This window comes from Bufo gargarizans, chromosome 2 (assembly GCF_014858855.1).
Source record: "Bufo gargarizans isolate SCDJY-AF-19 chromosome 2, ASM1485885v1, whole genome shotgun sequence".
Taxonomy (NCBI): domain Eukaryota; kingdom Metazoa; phylum Chordata; class Amphibia; order Anura; family Bufonidae; genus Bufo; species Bufo gargarizans.
This window is the reverse complement of record NC_058081.1, coordinates 186,838,661-186,857,595: the sequence shown is the minus strand read 5'-3', so window position 1 is coordinate 186,857,595 and position 18,935 is coordinate 186,838,661. Positions and strand designations below refer to the sequence as shown.

Below are 18,935 nucleotides of genomic sequence, written 5' to 3'. Positions count from 1 at the left end.
TGTTTTCTTGTTGCTCATTATTCCCTAAAGTCTGCTATAATAGATCAATGTGCAGATTGCAGCTTGCAGACAGGCAGGAAGGACTGGGCCACAGAAGACATAGACAGACATAACACCTTTATGTATGACACCCCGGCCGGTTCTGTTCTATTCTATGTTTAGGGTCTCATCTCTCTCACTCCTCGCAGGCCAGGAGTCAGGCGAAGCGGTGAATCGGAGAGACTTTTCCCGTTCGGCCGTTATCTGATTAATATGTCGGTAGGCAGAATATGGGAGTGAGAAGGCACAGGGGGCAGCTGCTGCGGGCAGTAATGTGTTTGTGGGTATTGGTGTGCAAGATGCGGGGGCGGGCAGACACAGATTTAGGCTGCTTTCACACTAGCGTTCGGGTTTCCGTTCGTGAGCTCCGTTTGAAGGAGCTCACGAGCGGACCCGAACGCAGCCGTCCAGCCCTGATGCAGTCTGAATGGAGGCGGATCCGCTCAGACTGCATCAGTCTGGCGGCGTTCAGCCTCCGCTCCGCTCGCCTCCGCACGGACAGGCGGACAGCTGAACGCTGCTTGCAGCGTTCGGGTGTCCGCCTGGCCGTGCGGAGGCGTGCGGATCCGTCCAGACTTACAATGTAAGTCAATGGGGACGGATCCGTTTGAAGATGCCACAATGTGGCTCAATCTTCAAGCGGATCCGTCCCCCATTGACTTTACATTGAAAGTCTGGACGGATCCGTCCCAGGCTATTTTCACACTTAGCTTTTTTTAGCTAATATAATGCAGACGGATCCGTTCTGAACGGAGCCTCCGTCTGCATTATTATGGGCGGATCCGTTCAGAACGGATCCGCCCGAACGCTAGTGTGAAAGTAGCCTTAGACGCAGTCAGCGCACATGTGACTGCTCCTATGACGTCACAAAATACAGTGGTTATTAGGGAACAGCGATATTGCCATATTGCTGTTTCTTAATACCACGGTATATAGCTGACACTGGTACATCGCTCAACACTAGATCTCAGTGGAGGGACCTTCATCTATTTCACTTAGTTAGCAAATCCTAGTGATATGCCATTGACATCCCAGTTGACACAACCCCTCTAAAGATGTGCCAAATTTTTCCAACATTGTGTGGCCCAAATTACAGCAATGCAGACTCCCGCAAATCTGATGCAAAAAATGTGTCTGTTCATAAATTCCCTCCGCCCCAATGTGTTGATTAGTTTATAAGTACATGTTTCTCTATTTTCCCTAATTTCCAATGATCAGAAGCCTATTTTCCAAACAAAGAAATGGAATGTGGAAAGGAATATAATAGCAAACCGCTTAAATTCAATACGAATGGATGGGAGAGAGGTATGAGGCCTCGAGACATAAAGGAGGAGATCATCCACGTAGTGCCAGTTTGTGCGAGCGATCTTCGACCTGTATTACAAAAAAGTCCAGATTATTTTGCAGCGCAATGGCTAGATGTTCCATTACCAACACGTACAATAGGGACGAGAGAGGACATCCCTGTCGAGTCCCGTTTCTAATAGTAAACGAGGGTGCTAATATGCCTTTTGCTCGGACTCGGGTCGTGGGGTTGGTGTATCTATAAAGCCAGGGTCTAAGCCTATTTGTTTTAGAGAGGCTATCATAAATCTCCAATGTACCCTATTGAATGTTTTTTGAGCATCCACTGATAAGAGACATAGAGGGACCTGATGACTATGCGCCCGAGAATTAAAATCGATAGTACATATGGCGTTATCCCTAGCTTCTCTGCCTGGCACAAATCCCACTTGATCTCTGTGGATAACATCTGGGAGCACCGTACTCTAATATTTTAGAGTATATTTTGATGTCACAATTAATTAACGAGATGGGTTGATTATTGCAGGTTGTCACATCTTTGTTAGGTTTCAGGATCACAACTGTATGAGCCTCTAAGGTTTGTTTAGGAAAAGGGCAGGAAGGGGAGATACTATTGAATACCCTCAGGAGGAAAGGCATAAGGAAGTCTCGAATTTTCTTGAAAAAAGGTGCAGTAAAACCATCTGGGCCGGGACTCTTCCCTTTCAGAGAGTTCAATACCTCTTTAATCTCTGTCACCAAGAATTCCTTTTCCATTGTGAAACTAACATCTTCTGAAACTAAAGGTAATACAGTTTCTTCTACATATTTTTTGATACAGTTATGCATGAGGAGACCACAGAGTTGTGATGTGGTGGCAGCATGAGGAGACCACAGAGTAGCCCAGAGACAGAGTGGTGAGGTGGCAGCAGCATGAGGAGACCACAAAGTGGCCCAGTGACATAGTAGGGAGGTGGCAGCAGCATGAGAAGACCACAGAGCGGTGATGTGGCAGCAGCATGAGGAGACTACAGAGTAGCCCAGAGACAGAGTTGGGAGGTGGCAGCAGCACGAGGAGACCACAGAGTGGCCCAGTAACACAGTGGTGAGATGGCAGCAGCATGAGGAGACCACAGAGTGGTGATGCGGCAGTAGCATGAGGAGACCACAGAGTGTCCCAGAGACAGAGTGTAGAGGTGGCAGCAGCATGAGGAGACCACAGAGTGACCCAGTGGTGAGATGGCAGCAGCATGAGGAGACCACAGAGTGGTGATGTGGCAGCAGCATGAGGAGACCACAGAGTGACCCAGTGACAGAGTAGGGAGGTAGCAGCAGCATGAGGAGACCACAGAGTGGTCTAGAGACATACTGGTGAGGTGGCAGCAGCATAAGCAGACCACAGAGTGGTGAGGTGGCAGCAGCATGAGGAGACCACAGAGTGGCCCAGTGACAGAGTGGGGAGGTAGGGGCAATACCAGTCCCAGCTGAAGATGGTGGGTGGCAGTAGGAGCACCTGGAAGAAGGTGTGGCATCAGGTGGATGGCAGCATCAGAGGATTAGCTGAAGCAGGTAGCCAGAAGAAACTGGTCTCTTTAGTCAAATTGTAGGTGTGGCACCATGGATGAAAATGAGGAGACTACAGAGTGGTGATCTGGCAGGCAGCAGCATGAGGAGACCACAGAGTGGCCCAGTTACATAGTGTTGAGGTAGCAGCAGCATGAGAAGACCAAAGAGTGGTGAGATGGCAGCAGTATGAGGAGACCACAGAGTGGGGATGTGGCAGCAGCATGAGGAGACCACAGAGTGGTGATGTGGCAGCAGCATGAGGAGACCACAGAGTGGCCCAGATACCGAGTGTGGAGGTGGCAGCAGCATAAGGAGACCACAGTGTGGTGATGTGGCAGCAGCATGAGGAGACCACAGAGTGGCCCAGTGACAGAGTAGGGAGGTGGCAGAAGCATGAAGAGACCACAGAGTGGTCTAGTGACATACTGGTGAGATGGCAGCAGCATGAGGAGACCACAGAGTGGCCCAGAGACCGAGTGTGGAGGTGGCAACAGCATGAGGAGACCACAGTGTGGTGATGTGGCAGCAGCATGAGGAGACCACAGAGTGGCCCATTGACAGAGTAGGGAGGTGGCAGAAGCATGAGGAGACCACAGAGTGGTCTAGTGACATACTGGTGAGATGGCAGCAGCATGAGGAGACCACAGTGTGGTGATGTGGCAACAACATAAGGAGACCACAGAGTGGCCCAGTGACATAGTGTTGAGGTAGCAGCAGCATGAGAAGACCACAGAGTGGTGAGATGGCAGCAGTATGAGGAGACCACAGAGTGGGGATGTGGCAGCAGCATGAGGAGACCACAGGCAGCATGAGGAGACCACAGAGTGGTGAGGTGGCAGCAGCATGAGGAGACCACAGAGTGGCCGAGTGACAGAGTGGGGTGGTGGGGGGCAATACCAGTACCAGCTAAAGATTGTGGGTGGCAGTAGGAAAAAGGTGTGTCATCAGGTGGGTGGCAGCATCAGAGGATTAGCTGAAGCAGGTATTTAGAAGAGTGTAGGTGTGGCACCATGGATGATCTAGTCTGATGCATCAGGCACCGGTGTTTGAAAATCCTGGCCGATCCACGCCTGATTCATCTTCACAAAAGTCATTCTCTCCACATTTTGGGTGGACAGGCGAGTTCTCCTTGGGGTAACTATGGCCCCCACCGCTCTAAACACCCGCTCTGATGCCACACTGCTGGCCGGGCAGGAAAGCTTGTCCAGGGCAAACTCGGCCAGTTGCTGCCTCAAATTAAGTTTGGCTGCCCAGTAGTCCAGGAGATCTTCGATGTGGGGTGGCAGGGTGCACTCCAAGTATGCCACAACCTGCTGGTTCAGGTTCTGCTCTATGTCTTGCTGCTGATGCTGGTAAGTAGTTTCTTTAGTAGATGGGTGAAGAAAACTGCTCATCAGCGACTCTAGACTTAGTTGCTGCTGATGGCAGGGGTATTGCTAGGTTAAAAAATTCAGGCCTGGACCCCTGATGTTTTGTCACAGGCCCCAAATGTCCTGCCTGCCTGCTAGATACAACTGTATTGCCACCCTCAGGACAGCAATACAATTGAATCAAATGCCCTGGAAGATCTGAAAGACCTGTGATGACATCATCACAGGTCATGTGACCAGTAAAACAGCAAGTGGTTGAGAAGGACCTGCGATGATGTCATCATGTGACCAGTGCAGGAGAGGACGGGAGTGAAGAAGAGAAGTCCTGGGGGAAGAAGCTGTGGTGATGTCTGCTATATGAGGAGAGGTAAGTGAAGGGAGAGGCAGAGCTATGCTAGGGGTTATTTAACTGGGTCTGTATGTTAGGGATGGAGGAAGGTATGTTATTTACATGGCACTGCTTGTTGGAGATGGCTGGGGAGGGGGTCATGTTATTTACATGGGACTGTAGGTTGATGGTGGCTGTAGGAGGTTGTGATGTTATTTGCATGGGATTGTATGTTGGAGGTGGCTGGGGAGGGGGTTATGTTATTTACATGGGACTGTATGTTGTAGGGGGCTGGGGCAGGGTGATGATATTTACATGGGACTGTATGTTGATGGCTGCTGTGGGAGGGGATGATGTTATTTAAATGGAACTGTATGTTGGAGGCAGCAGTGGGAGGAAGTGATGTTATTTACATGTGACTGAATGACGGAGGGGGAGGCAGTGATGTTATATACATGGAACTGTATGTTGGAGGCAGCTGTGGGAGGGAGTGATGTTATTTACATGGGACTGAATGTTGGAGGGGGAGGCAGTGATATTTACATGGGACTGTATGTTGATGGCGGCTGTGGGAGGGAGTGATGTTAATTACATGGGACTGAATGTTGAGGGGATGATGTTTACATGAGATTGCATGTTGGAGGCGGCTGGGGAGGAGGTGATGTTATTTACATGGGACTGTATTTTGGAGGATGCTGTAAATAGAGAGGGATGTTATTTACATGGGACTGTATATTGGAGGTGGCTGGAGAGATAGTGTGATGTTATTTGCATGGGACTATATGGCAGAGGGAGGGAAATCGTGTTATTTACATGGGACTATGTATTGGAGGGGCTGAAGGGAGTGGAATGATGTTATTTACATGGGACTGCATTTTGGAGGGGCAGGAGAGATTGTGTGATGTTATTTACATGGAACTGTATGGTGGAGAGAGAGAAATAACTTCAGGGGACACTGCAGGGGGCATTATAAATACTGGGGACACTTCAGGGTGAGCATTATAACAGTGGGGGCAGTATAAATACTGGGGGCACTGTAGGCGTATTATAAATCTAGGGGACATTAGGCGTTCGTTATTACTACTGGGGGCTCTATAGGAGGGACTTATAGATCCGCCTTATTTCTACTAAGAGCACTATCGGGGGGCTTATTACTACTGAGGGGTCTGTAGAGAGCTTTATTACCACTGCGGGAACAATAGGCCTTATTTATACTGAAGGCTCTGTGAGGGCATTATTAATACTGGGCGGCTCTTATACTAATGGAGGCACTCTTGGGGAGCATTGTCACTGTTGGGGGCACTGTAGGGGACAGTATTACTAATGAGGGCATTCTATAAGGGAATTACTATTGGTGGGACTATGATGAGCACTATTACTATGGGGGCACTCATTTTCCTTCAGCATAGTATTTGGGGGTATTAGGGAGCACAGCGAGCAGCAGGATAACACTGTGGGGACTCCAAGTTGAAAGATAATGATAGAAATGTGAGGAAGCTAAGATGTCTGTGTGCCACACTCTGAAGAGACAAGGCGCGGCTGGAAGGAGTTGTCTGGACCGAATGGAGAAGATGATGACAGAGAAGATCTACATTGGAGGAGACGTCACCTGGGAGGCCCTGGATGTGACAGGTATGTGCTGCTGTATAGCGAGTACAGGAAAGTGTGTGTGTGTGTGTGTGGGGGGGGGGGGGGGGGTTGATTTAGAGAACTGGGCCATATTCATTGGGGCTTGGGCCCCAGATCTTTTGAGGCCCTAGCAAAGTCCCTGGCTGATGGAGCTGGTACTGCTCCTGCCCCTGCCCCCCCCCCCTTCCCCAGCAGCCATGGCAGTGTAACATGAGCGCAGAGGGCCCTCCTGGTCAGACCTGAGTGAGGATGGGCGATGGCGCACATAGGCAGCGGCCAACTGACTACATAGGATGTCTCGATAGTAGTTCAATTTGTCTGCCCTCTTAGCGGGTGTAAAAAAGTCGCCTATTTTTGGACCGGTAGAAAGGGTCTAACATGTTGGAGAGCCAGTAGTCATCCCTCTGCCAAATGGTGACAATTCGTTTGACACTACGCAAGCAAGTGAGCATGAATCGGGCCATTTGCACAAGTGACTCTGAGGGACTCCCTGCCTCCATCTCCACTGCATACTGCAAAGGTGTGTCTGGGTCCTCTGCCTCATCTTCCTCATCACCTGTAGCTCCTCTGGGTGCTCCTGCTCCTCCTCTCCTGTCACCTGTGTAGAAAAAACTGCAATTTTTCTACACATTGCTTGTGCTCAAATGTCCTCCTCCACTAGTTCACAGGGCTCATGTGGCCATGAGATATAGTCGCCACGTCTCCTGTCCCCTGGCCAGCCAGATTTAACAGCATGTGCTCCAGGACATGAATCAGTGGAATGGCGTTGTTCATCCCATAGTCCTGGCGACTAAGAAATAAAGTGGCCTCCTCAAAGAGCCCGAGCAAACGGCAGGTGTCACACATGAGCTGCCATTGGCTAACATTGAAGTTACACATGGGAGTGCCTTTGTCCGCCTATATCATCAAGTAATCATTTATGGCCTTTCTATGTTTATATATATCGGTCCAACATATAAAGGGTGGAATTCCAACGGTGGAAATGTCGCATATCAGCCTATGTTGGGGGATGCCATTTTGCCGCTGCAGCTCAAGGAGGTTGTTCTTTGCAGTGTAAGAGTGGTTGAAGTGCATGCAAAGTTTCCTGGCCATTTTCAGGATGTCTTGCAGATAGGATGAAGACTTCAGGATTCGCTTTACAACCAGATTGAACACGTGCGCCATGCAGTGCACATGGTTCAGCCCTCCTTGATGCAGCGCCGACACCATGTTCTTTTCATTGTCGGTCACCATGGTTCAGATTTTGAGTTGTCAAGGAGAAAGCCAGAATTCAATTTCTTGACGAAGGACGCGGAGAAGTTCCTCCCCTGTCTTACTCCGTTTGACCAGGCAAACTAGGTGCAGAACAGCGTGACACTGCTGTGCCCTGCACATGTGGTATGCTGGAAGGGCACTGTGAATTGTCTCTGCAGTGGAAGTTGAAAACACCGTGGTTTATGAGGAGGCAGAGGCGGACATTGTCGCAGGACCAACGGCGTGAGAACATGGAGGCGGAAGCAGAATCACCTGGCCAAGTTGCTGGTGTGGCTGGGCAGGAACCACATTTACCCAGTGGGCCGTAAAGGACATATATTGTCCTAGACCGTAGTTACAGCTCCACACGTGCACTTTATTGGTAGATTACGACAGACTTAAAGGGAACCTGTCACCTGGATTGGGTATAGAGCTGAGCATATGGATTGCTAGATGGCCGCTAGCACATCCGCAATACCCAGTCCCCATAACTATGTGTGCTTTTAAAGAGGAAACAAAGACATAATAGGAAGTAGGTTTATTTCCCTTCAATATACTCAATAAATGGCTGTAGTACAATGTAACTTCACCGCAGAATGGCTATTAAGATGTATTCTTTTTCCTATTACTACACCCCAAAAAAAGAAATATTACCATCACAATTCACTGCAGAACAGCTAATGGGAGGTACATATATTTCCTTTTAATACATCCCGCAAATGGCTGTAGTACAATGTAACTTCACCACTGAATGGCAATTATGACATATATTTTTCCCTTTTTTTTCCTATTAATACACCCCCAAAAAAAGTAAAACATAAAATCAATGCAGAATGGCTAATAGGACATACATATCTTTCCTATTAATACCCGGTAAATAGCTGTATCATACAGAACTTGCACCCCAATCACAAGCAAGGTTTGCTGGAATTAGTGATGTATCATATAGCGCAAACAACCTAAAAGCAGCAGTATGACTGCAATTTGGATCCTCAATTAGTGCAGCAAGGTGTAATACAATCGCTCCTATTACCCAGGCTCTACACTCTCCTATTGCACCCTGTTCTCCTTTTATAGTGTTGATGATGCCTCCCTATCCTTTACCTTCACCTAGCACTGTCCCTAGCACCTGCTAACTTTCCTTTCCCTAAGTACACTGGAAAATGGCAGAATCCAAGATGGCTGAGGCTATGTATAGGGCTGTGACACCACAGGGACTGGCTGGCTGCTGATTGGCTGCATGCATGGCATTGTGGGTGATCCCTCGTTCCCAGACTTCTTTGCTCCATGTCCTAACACGTGCAGCAGCCATTTTAAATGTGATGCGAAGCGTGAGAAAATTTGGCTTACGTGCTCATATCTAGCAACCAACCTTGTCCTATGATGTCTCCTCTTCCTCCTCAGCACCCCGATCTGGCTCTCAGGTCCTGTCCAACACACACTCATCATCAGAGTCATCACACTCCCCACCTGGTGGGATCATTGGCCCCCTCCTGGTTCCCTGCTCTGTATTTGCCCCAAGTGTGTTTGTAGCTACCACTGCCCCTACATCCACCACCGTGGCTATAAGTGCCATCACCAGTACCACCAACACAGCTATGCATGGGGTCTTCCACCTCCTCCTGAACCTTCTCCTCATGGCATTCCAAACACTGACTTCTCTCTGGTGGCTAAGCTTTCATGAGACTTTTCAGAATAAGGAATAACAGCTCAGCTCTAAAGTGAGTGAAAGCCACCTGCTACAATATTTCAGGGGGACTACCTTGATTATCTGCTGTAGCGCATGGTGGGGTTTTGTTGTCTCTTTTTAGGAAAAGAGAAGATGCCTCACTAAGTGGGGGCATTTAAGAGAGGATGCAAATGAAATGCTTCTCTGGGGCTCCAAGGAGGAGAGGCAGGAGGAATTCGTTTTAATATTCAGTTAACCTTTCTGAGATGCTGGGCAAAAATGTTTAGATAATACCTAAATGATATCTAGAGATCTGCATTAAACTTGGCTGGATGTGAAGTGAGTATGTAACACCCCAGAGTGGTGTTACCACTCCTGTACCCTGCTACTATCTCTGATATGCTAACAAAACCTCATCTTATGTATTTTGTTCAGGTCCTCCACAATGTGCATTCCTAATATCTTTATGCAATTGTTCATATGTAATGTGCCTGGTTCACCAGCAGGTGGCAGCGTTTCTGGCAGAGCTATCTTAGACAGAACAGAACTCACTATTCCATTCTCCCAAGTGGGCGAGTCCTGCTGGCTACCAGAAGGAGGTGGGTTCTAGTTTGTTCTGGTTGAGACTCCATGTTAGAGCTGCCAGGCTTCTAACCTACTTTTTGGCTGAATATAAGTCTGACTACAAGAATGAAGTGCAGCATAAAGAGGAAACAAAGACACCAAGTTAGCTTGTCAGTACAGCAGAGTGAGAGAAAAAGATAGTAGAGTTGAGTTTGCCTGCCAGTTTAATTCTAAAGCCTGCTGGAACCAAGACAAAGCCTAAAACTGTTTAGAGAAACATTTATTCAAGTAAAGCTGCCATTGAACTTCATCTCAACGTCTGGACTCAAGTTATTTCTTCAAATCCCTCAATTATTCCCCCTATTTATTGCTTCGGAGCCAAAGCCTGGGGTCCAGCCATATCCAGGTAGGAGCACTGTGACACACATAAAGAGACAATTTAGGCCGCAACATACCACTTGGCATTTCCTACACGATAGGAAGGGCCCCGAGGGGAGGCGTCTGTTGCAAGTAAAAAAGAAGATATTAGTTTGTAGTTGGCAATATACATTTAATTAGACAAAAGTGTATATGTGAGTAGCCCAAGTGGGAAATAAATGCTAATTAAAGTGTTAGGCAGCTACATACAGTATTTCTCTCTATGTCAATAAGCAAGCTTACCCTATTACCTATTGTCCTGGGCCTGATTAATATTGTGTTTTCCTGGTGGCTAAGCTTTCATGCGACTTTTTTAAATTAAGCTGTCATCTACATAAATACACAAGGAATAACAATATATGTGACCATCATATGACTTGTATTTATCACCTACGTTTCCATATGCGGCTCTAAAGTTAGTGAAAACCAGCTGCTATAATGTCTCCTGTACACCACACACATACATGAGATCCATCTCACTGTAGCACACCCCTAAAAGCAGCACCATAAAGGACATTATTTCTCAGTATTGAACAGTGCAGCCCTAGAGTGCAACACTTACTACATCCCAGTACAGGTCGTGTCCTAAACTTCCAGCCAGCAGGGGGTGTTTCCAGTGGCGCAAGCAAATGGAGGAGGTGAGCGTTTCCCCTTCCCTCCAGAAGCAGAAAAGGGGGCACAAATGTGGGGGGGGGGCTTTGGGGGGGAGGCATTATTCTAACTAGGGGCACTAATGGGGGGCATTATTCTTACTAGGGACATTATTCTAACTGGGGACACTAATGGAGGGTATTATTCTAACTGGGGGCACTAATGGGAGGCATTATTCTTACTGTGGGCACTAATGGGGACATTATTTTAACTGGGGGCACTAATGGGGGGCATTTTTCTAACTGGGGGCACTAATGGAGGGCATTATTCAAACTGGGGGCACTAATGGGCGGGTATTATTCTCACTGGGGACATTATTCTAACCGGGGGCACTAATGGGGGCATTATTCTAACTGGGGCCATTACTCTTACTGGGGGGGGGCAATAATTCTGGGATGCACTTATGGTGCCATTACTCTTACTGGGGGGCATTGATTCCGGGGTGCACTAATGGGGGCAGTACTATTACTGGGAGGCATTAACAGGGGTATTAATATTACTTGAGGCACTAAAGTGGACAGTATTAATTTGGGGGGGCGCTAATGGGGGCATTACTATTACTGGAGGCACTAATGGGGGCTAATTAATGCTCGGAGGCACTAATGGGGGCATTATTAATTCTGAGTGGCACTAATGGGGGCATTAATATTAGGGCTCATGCCCATGACGGTGTGGTGGCGGGGTCCGTATTGCGGCATGTAAGCAATGGGTCTGCAAAATACAGGCCCCGGCCGTTCTGGCACCACATCACGGATGCGGACCCGTTCACTTGAGAGGGTCCGCAATCCAGGATATATGGTGAAGTGCGGAATGGAACCCTTATTGGGAGCCACAGTATGACAGCGACTTAACACCCTGTGTTAAGCCATGCCCACACAACTACAACCCACATTGGGGTGTGGCTGAATTTTGCTGGTATTTTTGGGTTGAAAAGGTGGCAACCCTAAGTACCACACATACTTTATGGCCATTTGTAGTGCTGTTTTAGGAATAAAGCAGCCATGTCTTATTCTGGGCGACTCCTTTAATAAATTTTTCCTACTGGTATATGGAAGTGATGAGACTGATACTTAACACCAGGTGATAGGAAGTAACTCCCCTCATTAGGTCCAAATCTATGTATTTATACAACTATATACTGGCTATTGCATTGCTGCACTGTGCCAGAAATTGGCAGTTCACATCTAGGACTGATCACACCTTCTTTATCCAAGATGATCACTTGTACTCTCATGATTATTTTTGTTAGAGTAATCCCTCTTTTGAAATGGATTATGAACACCTCGTTCACACGTTATAATCTCCGTCAATACATGAGTCATCAGTTACCTGATCAACCTTTTACATCTGAAATAATAACCTGACATTCATCTGACTACACCTTCAAACTCCAACAGCCTGCCAAGTAATAATGAATCGCCTTTGCCCAATTCTAGATATAAAGTTTATTAAGGTGCATAATAGATGAATTTACACAAGTGTTGATACACATTGTTTGACAGTTTTCCAAAAAGATAAGTTATAAATAAGGCAAAGAAAATAAACAGTGTAATTTCACTAGGATACAGTGATCATAGGTACAGACATGTACAAACAGTCTTGTGAACACTTCTCAGATGTATATCCAGAGACAGTGTTTAAAGAAGAACTCCCACAAAAAATGCTATTCTGTGATCTGTTAGAAAGGTACATAGTATAAACTGTAGAGTAAGGTAATCTTCTCACCAGTGACTTTATTTGTGAGTTATAACCTCCCTTCTGAGACTTAGCTGTGTCATGTGACCGACAGTTACTTCTCTATTCCTTCCTATGAGAATGACATTGAATCTTCCATGTTAAAATATAGAGAAACTGGCTTCCTGTCTACACATAACGTGCTGTGTATTTGAAAAGTCAAAGTGTTGGTCTTTAAGGATTTTTATTCATTATCACTATAATATAGTAGGAAATATATGGTAGGAAACAAACTTTAATGTATACATTTGTGTGCTAAAAAGTACATTCACAGCTATATATATATTTATATATTAAAACGTCTCCAGCAATACAACAAAATTTTCATAAACATCATTATGATTTATCACTATCCTATATGAATGAAGTGCATCATGAGAATGGGGAGACCATAGTCCCCTGTGTGAATGGAGTGGTGGTTCGCATGTTCTGTTCACTTGTTCTGACCACTGTTCTGTTCACTTCTCTGGGGCTAGAAAGTACAATGCTTGGCTGTCTCCATTATTTCCATAAAAATGAATGGAGCAGGGTCCCAGTGGTTTGACCCTCACTGATTATGTATTTATCACTTATCTTTTGGTGAACAACTTTTGAAAAGAAGTATGCCAAACCTGACTGGACATATATTTCCAGAATCACTGTGTATTGTTGTGGACTCCAATTGCTTATTTTATTTAAAAAGAAAAAACCTTTTAAGATTTTTATTACAAAAATTCCATTAATCATAGACTATTGTACCTGATGTGTTCTTCTGTGTCATATCATTTAAAAAAAAAAGTGTTGGAAATTTTATTGCAAAAATTAAATTTATCGCACAGATACTGTATGAGTTGCCTGAACAACCAAGTTCAGATGTACCTGGTTTGTGCCCTTTCTCCGGCACATACCCTAAGCCCTGGCCTCATAGACATCTGGATCAGAAGATTGGACCAGTGGCAGGAACTGGTCCACCAAAAATTTTGTTACTCCCAAAAAGGAATACTTTTTGGACCACATGTTCAAAGCAAGTCATTGCTTCTTCTGATATCACCCTGTGTGTATAAACAACGGCAGACTTCTTCTCCTAATAGGGATAACTTTTGGACTGTTTCTTCCAACACCACTGTGTGTGTATAACCACCGGTAGACATCTGTCCCAAAAAAGGAAAATGTTTGAACCTTTTTTTTATATTAAAAAGCATAACAAATTGCACAGTTCAGTGTGTTTTTAAACAGACTGTTTCTTACCACTGCCTACCAGGCATTTACCTATAGCCAGAAAGTATTTAGATCCTTTCACTTTTTCATATTTTATTACGTTGCGGCCTTGCGCTAAAATACAAATAAAAATTCAAGATTTCCCCATTCTGCACTCAGTACCCCATAATGACAAACTAAAAACAGAATATTAGAAATCTTAAAGAAATACTAAAATAATGCATTGTATATGTAATTGACATTACTAATGTCTTCACCTTTAAAAGCTTAAAAGGGTTCGATACAACCCTAGAAGACCTCAGAGGGTTATACATGACTTTTCAGGGCAATCTGAACACTTCTCATTTAGATTGAATTTATCTGTACTCAAATCGAATCTTCCATCCAATTTGTTCAAATTGGGCCTAGTTATAAATTATGTTTATGGGGAGATTCCTTTAACATTATACAAAGCAGGGCAAATGATGAAGGGCAAATGATGAAGGGCAAATGATGAAGGGCAAATGATGAAGGGCAAATGATTCATGTTTCTAAAAGTAGACATTATTTTGAAAACTACTGCTATTTAAAATAATCTGATTTTAGACCTCAGCATGTACCACATATTTGTTAGCACCACATAGGGAAAACATCAGTAATCATGCTGCAGGTAAATTTCAATTAAGAAGCATTACATGACTTGTCAATGTACAGTAGTTTGAAACTGCTGCCAGCACTAGGTAGTTCTGTACAAACATACCCTTTTCTGATATTTTATCATCAGGGGTAGTGATAATATGAACTTTTATTCTGCCAGATTCTACTTCAGCAGGTGCACTAGAGACAAGGCTTCACTGTGAAGCGTCCTTTACTTTTCCCTCTGCTTTTAGTGATGACAATAGCATACAACCAGGAGACCATTACAGTTGTCACTCAATGCAGAGGGGTTGTGAAGTGAATCAATGCAGAGAGCACTTGACAGTGAAGTTCCACATCTACTGCCCTCAGGAAGGAGAATCAGGCAGAATACAATTGCATATCCTCACCACCTCTGATGATAAAAGCTAAGAAAACTGTATGTTTGTACAGCCCCCACCTAGTTCTGTTAGCAGTTTAGCATGATCAAATCTGCTGACGGATTCCCTTAAGACAGTGATTCTCAATTATTTTCTGTCATGCCCCCCCTAGGAAGAAGAAAACATTTCGCGCCCCCCGTGTGACTGAATATAATACGGTGGGATCTGTGGATGATGGACACTTATTGGGGGGATCTGTGGCTGGCACTGTTACAGGGGGATCTGTGGCTGGCACTGTTATATATGTTCCATCCACAGACCCCCCACCCCATAACAGTGCCATCCACAGTGCCCCCCCAGCCCATAACAGTGCCATCCACAGACCCCCACCCCTTAACTGTGCCATCCACAGTTCCGTGTGCCCGCCGCCGCAGTTTAAAGTTATTAAACATGCCCCCCTCACTCCTAATAGTACCGTATATCCGAATTTCTTCTGTATAATGCCGGCAGGCGGGCCGGGCGGTCGGCGCGTCCCTCAGTGACGTCACTTGTCTGCGCCGCCTGCTTCATTCATAAAGGAGGCGGCGCAGGCACGTGACATCACTGAGGGACGGGCCGGCCGCCCGGCCTGCCTGCCGGCATTATACAGAAGAAATCCGGATATACGGTACTATTAGGAGTGAGAGGGGCATGTTTAATAACTTTTAATTCAATAATACATTTTATATTAGAATACCGGAGGGAGCGGTGGGGCGGGGCTATAGTACAATGACCGCACCACCCCACCGCTATTGCCGGCCCCCAGCTCCTCCTCCCAGTCCCTCCCCCGGCCCCGATCCGTACATTGCGTCCAGCGCCTGCGCCGGCCTCTGATCAGAGGAAGGGAAATGAGCGCTTCCACAATGAAAGCGCTCATCTCCCTGCCGCATATTACACTGCGAGCTGTCGGCCGCCCGGCGCCCAGCCCGCACACCCCAAAGGCCGGCCCTGAATGAGCCCCCCTTTACGGAGCCTGGCGCCCCCCCCTGGGGGGCGCGCTTCACTATTTGAGAAGCACTGCCTTAAGAGCACTCTGTGAAAAACACTCTGCGATATAGCACTCTGTGATATATTTTCTTATGCCTAGTACAGCGCCTGAGGAAAGATGCAAGTTAATGGGATCTTGAGAAGACCAAATAGAGAATGTCTGCTTTACCCCCAAGGCCCACACTAGGCATAACATAGCATATCAGGTTTCCTTGGAGTGCTAAGAGAGAGAAAAGCTAATTATGAACAAAACCCCCACATTACGGCCCTATTAAAATTGCAGATTATTGGACTGATTATAAGTAAATGAGCAGAATACTCATTTGTTGGCTGATCCAATCATCTATGTAGCCCCCCCACAAAACATATTCTTGTCAGCTGCTCATTGCCCTGTGTGAACAAGGATGTTCTGCCGACACTCAAGACCCGGTAGATATGAATGATCATCGTAACAATAGTTCATCCCCATCCAGCCCTGATGATCGCTGCATGTATATGCAGAAAATGAGGGGGCAATGATCAGGAAGAAATGTTCATTCCTGATAATTGCCCAGGGCTACTGGCTCGATTAAAGAGTCCGTACTTTAGAAGTATTGTAAATATGGGGCTTTGATTTCTGGTTTATTTTTCGTTTTCTTTTCTGATTTTATTTAACCTATCAAAATTCGATCAAAACGTTGTTATATTGACTATCCCCACCCCACCTCTATGCCCTCATTGTCTCTTCTCTTGAAGAATTTTCAATATGTGCTGTGAGTGAAAATGAAAATGCTCTTTTATGAAAATAGATAGAGCCTATCTAAAGCAAAATATCTCTAATGACTGTAAATTGATGGCATCTCCACTTTTTGATGCTCTTACACCATAGATGCAGAGTTCACTTTGGACACATCATCTATGTTCTAAGATGTTTTACCTGGTCAAACCTACTTACTCAGCTAAAATAATTTCTTGCATTATTAGTACAAAGGCACCTCACAAACAGTAACTTCCATGTTATAAGCAATTGATATGGTCAAAGCTATGCTTTACTGTGGCTTCTTGAGATGTAATATTAGACCCATCATTGGCTTCTCATGTGAGATACAAGTTTTAGCTTGAAGGTTTTAGCTTGAAGCCATTGTTAAATGCAAACAAAACAAACCCAAGTAATAATCTGGAGACTCCCAACTATTAAATCTGATAGAATTCACAGTTGTCAAACCTATAACCCAAGCTACAAGTAACCAACCTGTGGTATACAAGACAAATAACCATTGTGTTAAGTATTTAAGTCTTATCTGCTCTTTTCTTAGTGTACCATAGAAATAAAATAAAAAACATATTCAAGTGAAATGAATGGCTGGTACCTAGTTCATGCTTGTGTTAATTGTGCTGACATCAGTTGTCTGCTCAGTTTCATCATCTTTAAACACCCGACTTAGAGCTTCATTAATGGAACCACCAAACCTCTTCTTCCTGTGTCTGCCCACAAAGAAGTAAATAAAAGGGTTTGCACTGCTGTTAAATGCAGTGCAATATGTGGTGGCAAAAAAGAATGCCAAAGCGGACAATGTGTTTGTGAACGACTTGAAATAGAGTAAAGACCATAACAATCTGATAGGTGCTACGGAAATGAGAAAAACCAAAACTGTGATTATTATGGCAAGATAGATCTTGGGTGGTCGGGATTTCTTTGATGTTGTTTTTATGATGTAGATTAAAATAAAACTGGATGTGAGCATCAATGGTATGATGAAGACAAATGTGACAATGGTTGAGAATATCTGGATTCCAGTACACTCTGTTGTCGCTGCCATAAAGGACTGTGAAGGGCAGATAAAGTTATCCAAAAGTGATAAGAGAGCACCCAGCAACCAGATAAGACCACAACTGAAGGATGATAAGTGCTTTGGCCGGTAACACTTGTACCATATCGGAAAGAGAACAGACAGGCATCTTTCTACACTTATAGCTGTAAGGAAGAGCATACCAGCATCATATCCAAAGTCATACATGACCTCCAATGCAAATATTGTTGTAGTTGTTGGAGTGTTGCGGTTTAGCATTGTATCAACCATCAAGAGCACGACAACGGCAACAAACAGAAGGTAGATAAAGTCGGCAATGGCAAGGTTAAGGATATACACGGTGTATTTGGTCCTTTTTATGTTAAAGGTAAGAATCCAGGCAACAATAGCATTTCCCATCATTCCAAGCAGACAGAGTATAACTGCGAAACAAGCCACAATGGAGTACACCACAGTATCAACTCTGTTTGACAGATGAGTACCATTTGATGAAAGGTTTCCCGATTCAGTCATGATGAGTTTAGAAAAGCTTCCAGAAACAACAAGCTGAGTTTTTCTGGTACCTCAATGTTCCCACTTCTGTAAAAAAAAAAAAAAAAGTGACAAGCACTACATTAATAGAGCAGCCATTGCTACATTTACTTTACAGTTACTTGCATCACAATTATCATCTTTTATGACTCATTATATTATGAGAGGCATCAACGCGGCTCAACTACCCAATAAGAGCATCCCAACCTTTCGGGTCACACGGCATGCAACTTCATAGCAATTGCTATGGTTATTATTATTGGAGGTTACACCTTTGGACATTATCAGTTTGTATTGCCTTGTATGCCCATTGATGACTTTTTATCAGTTAAAAATCAGTTATAGTAAGTAAAATACAAGTATACCAAACTAGATCCAGAAGTCCAACGATAATAACATTCATGGAACATCTGACTACAACCAGTCCTTCACCAAAAACACATAGTAAAACAGGATCACCAGCACAGATCAATATTGAAAATTCTACTCTATTGATTTAATATTAAAACCAGAAAAAACTATTTCACAAAATGAATTATGCCTTTTACATCCTTATTAAATGGAATTTGTCACCTGGAAATGCACTGTTAAACCAGGCACAATGTCTTCTAGGTCTAGCTCATCTGAATGTAATGAATCCTTCCACATAGCAATCCGTTGTTTTATTCTGGAGAAGTTACTCTGTGCACCCTTGCTCTTCTTGCTTCTTCTGACAGGCTCTCCATCTTGATTGACAAGGCCAGGCGAGATAGCTATGTAGGAACCTGGCCCTGTCAATCAAGAAGGACTTGCAGAGAAAGCATGAAGAGCTAGGATGCACAGAGTGGCTTGGGCCCGCGCTTGGTGCATTTAACTGCCCATTTGCATATGGATTAAAAGTACATTTTCTCTAGAATGAAGCAACGGATCTAG

At 45.0% G+C, this 18,935-nt stretch overlaps 1 protein-coding gene across 1 annotated transcript; it reads right to left on the bottom strand.

Annotated features, from left to right (window-relative positions):
• Nucleotides 1–12,181: 12,181 nt before the first annotated feature.
• LOC122925755 (proto-oncogene Mas-like) lies at nucleotides 12,182–18,005 on the bottom strand. The gene is made up of 2 exons (XM_044277105.1): nucleotides 17,052–18,005; nucleotides 12,182–13,614 (listed from the first exon to the last, which is right to left on the bottom strand). The coding sequence occupies exon 1, from the start codon at nucleotides 18,003–18,005 to the stop codon at nucleotides 17,052–17,054; it is 954 nt and encodes a 317-aa protein (XP_044133040.1). The 3' UTR covers nucleotides 12,182–13,614.
• Between the last annotated feature and the right edge of the window lie 930 nt (nucleotides 18,006–18,935).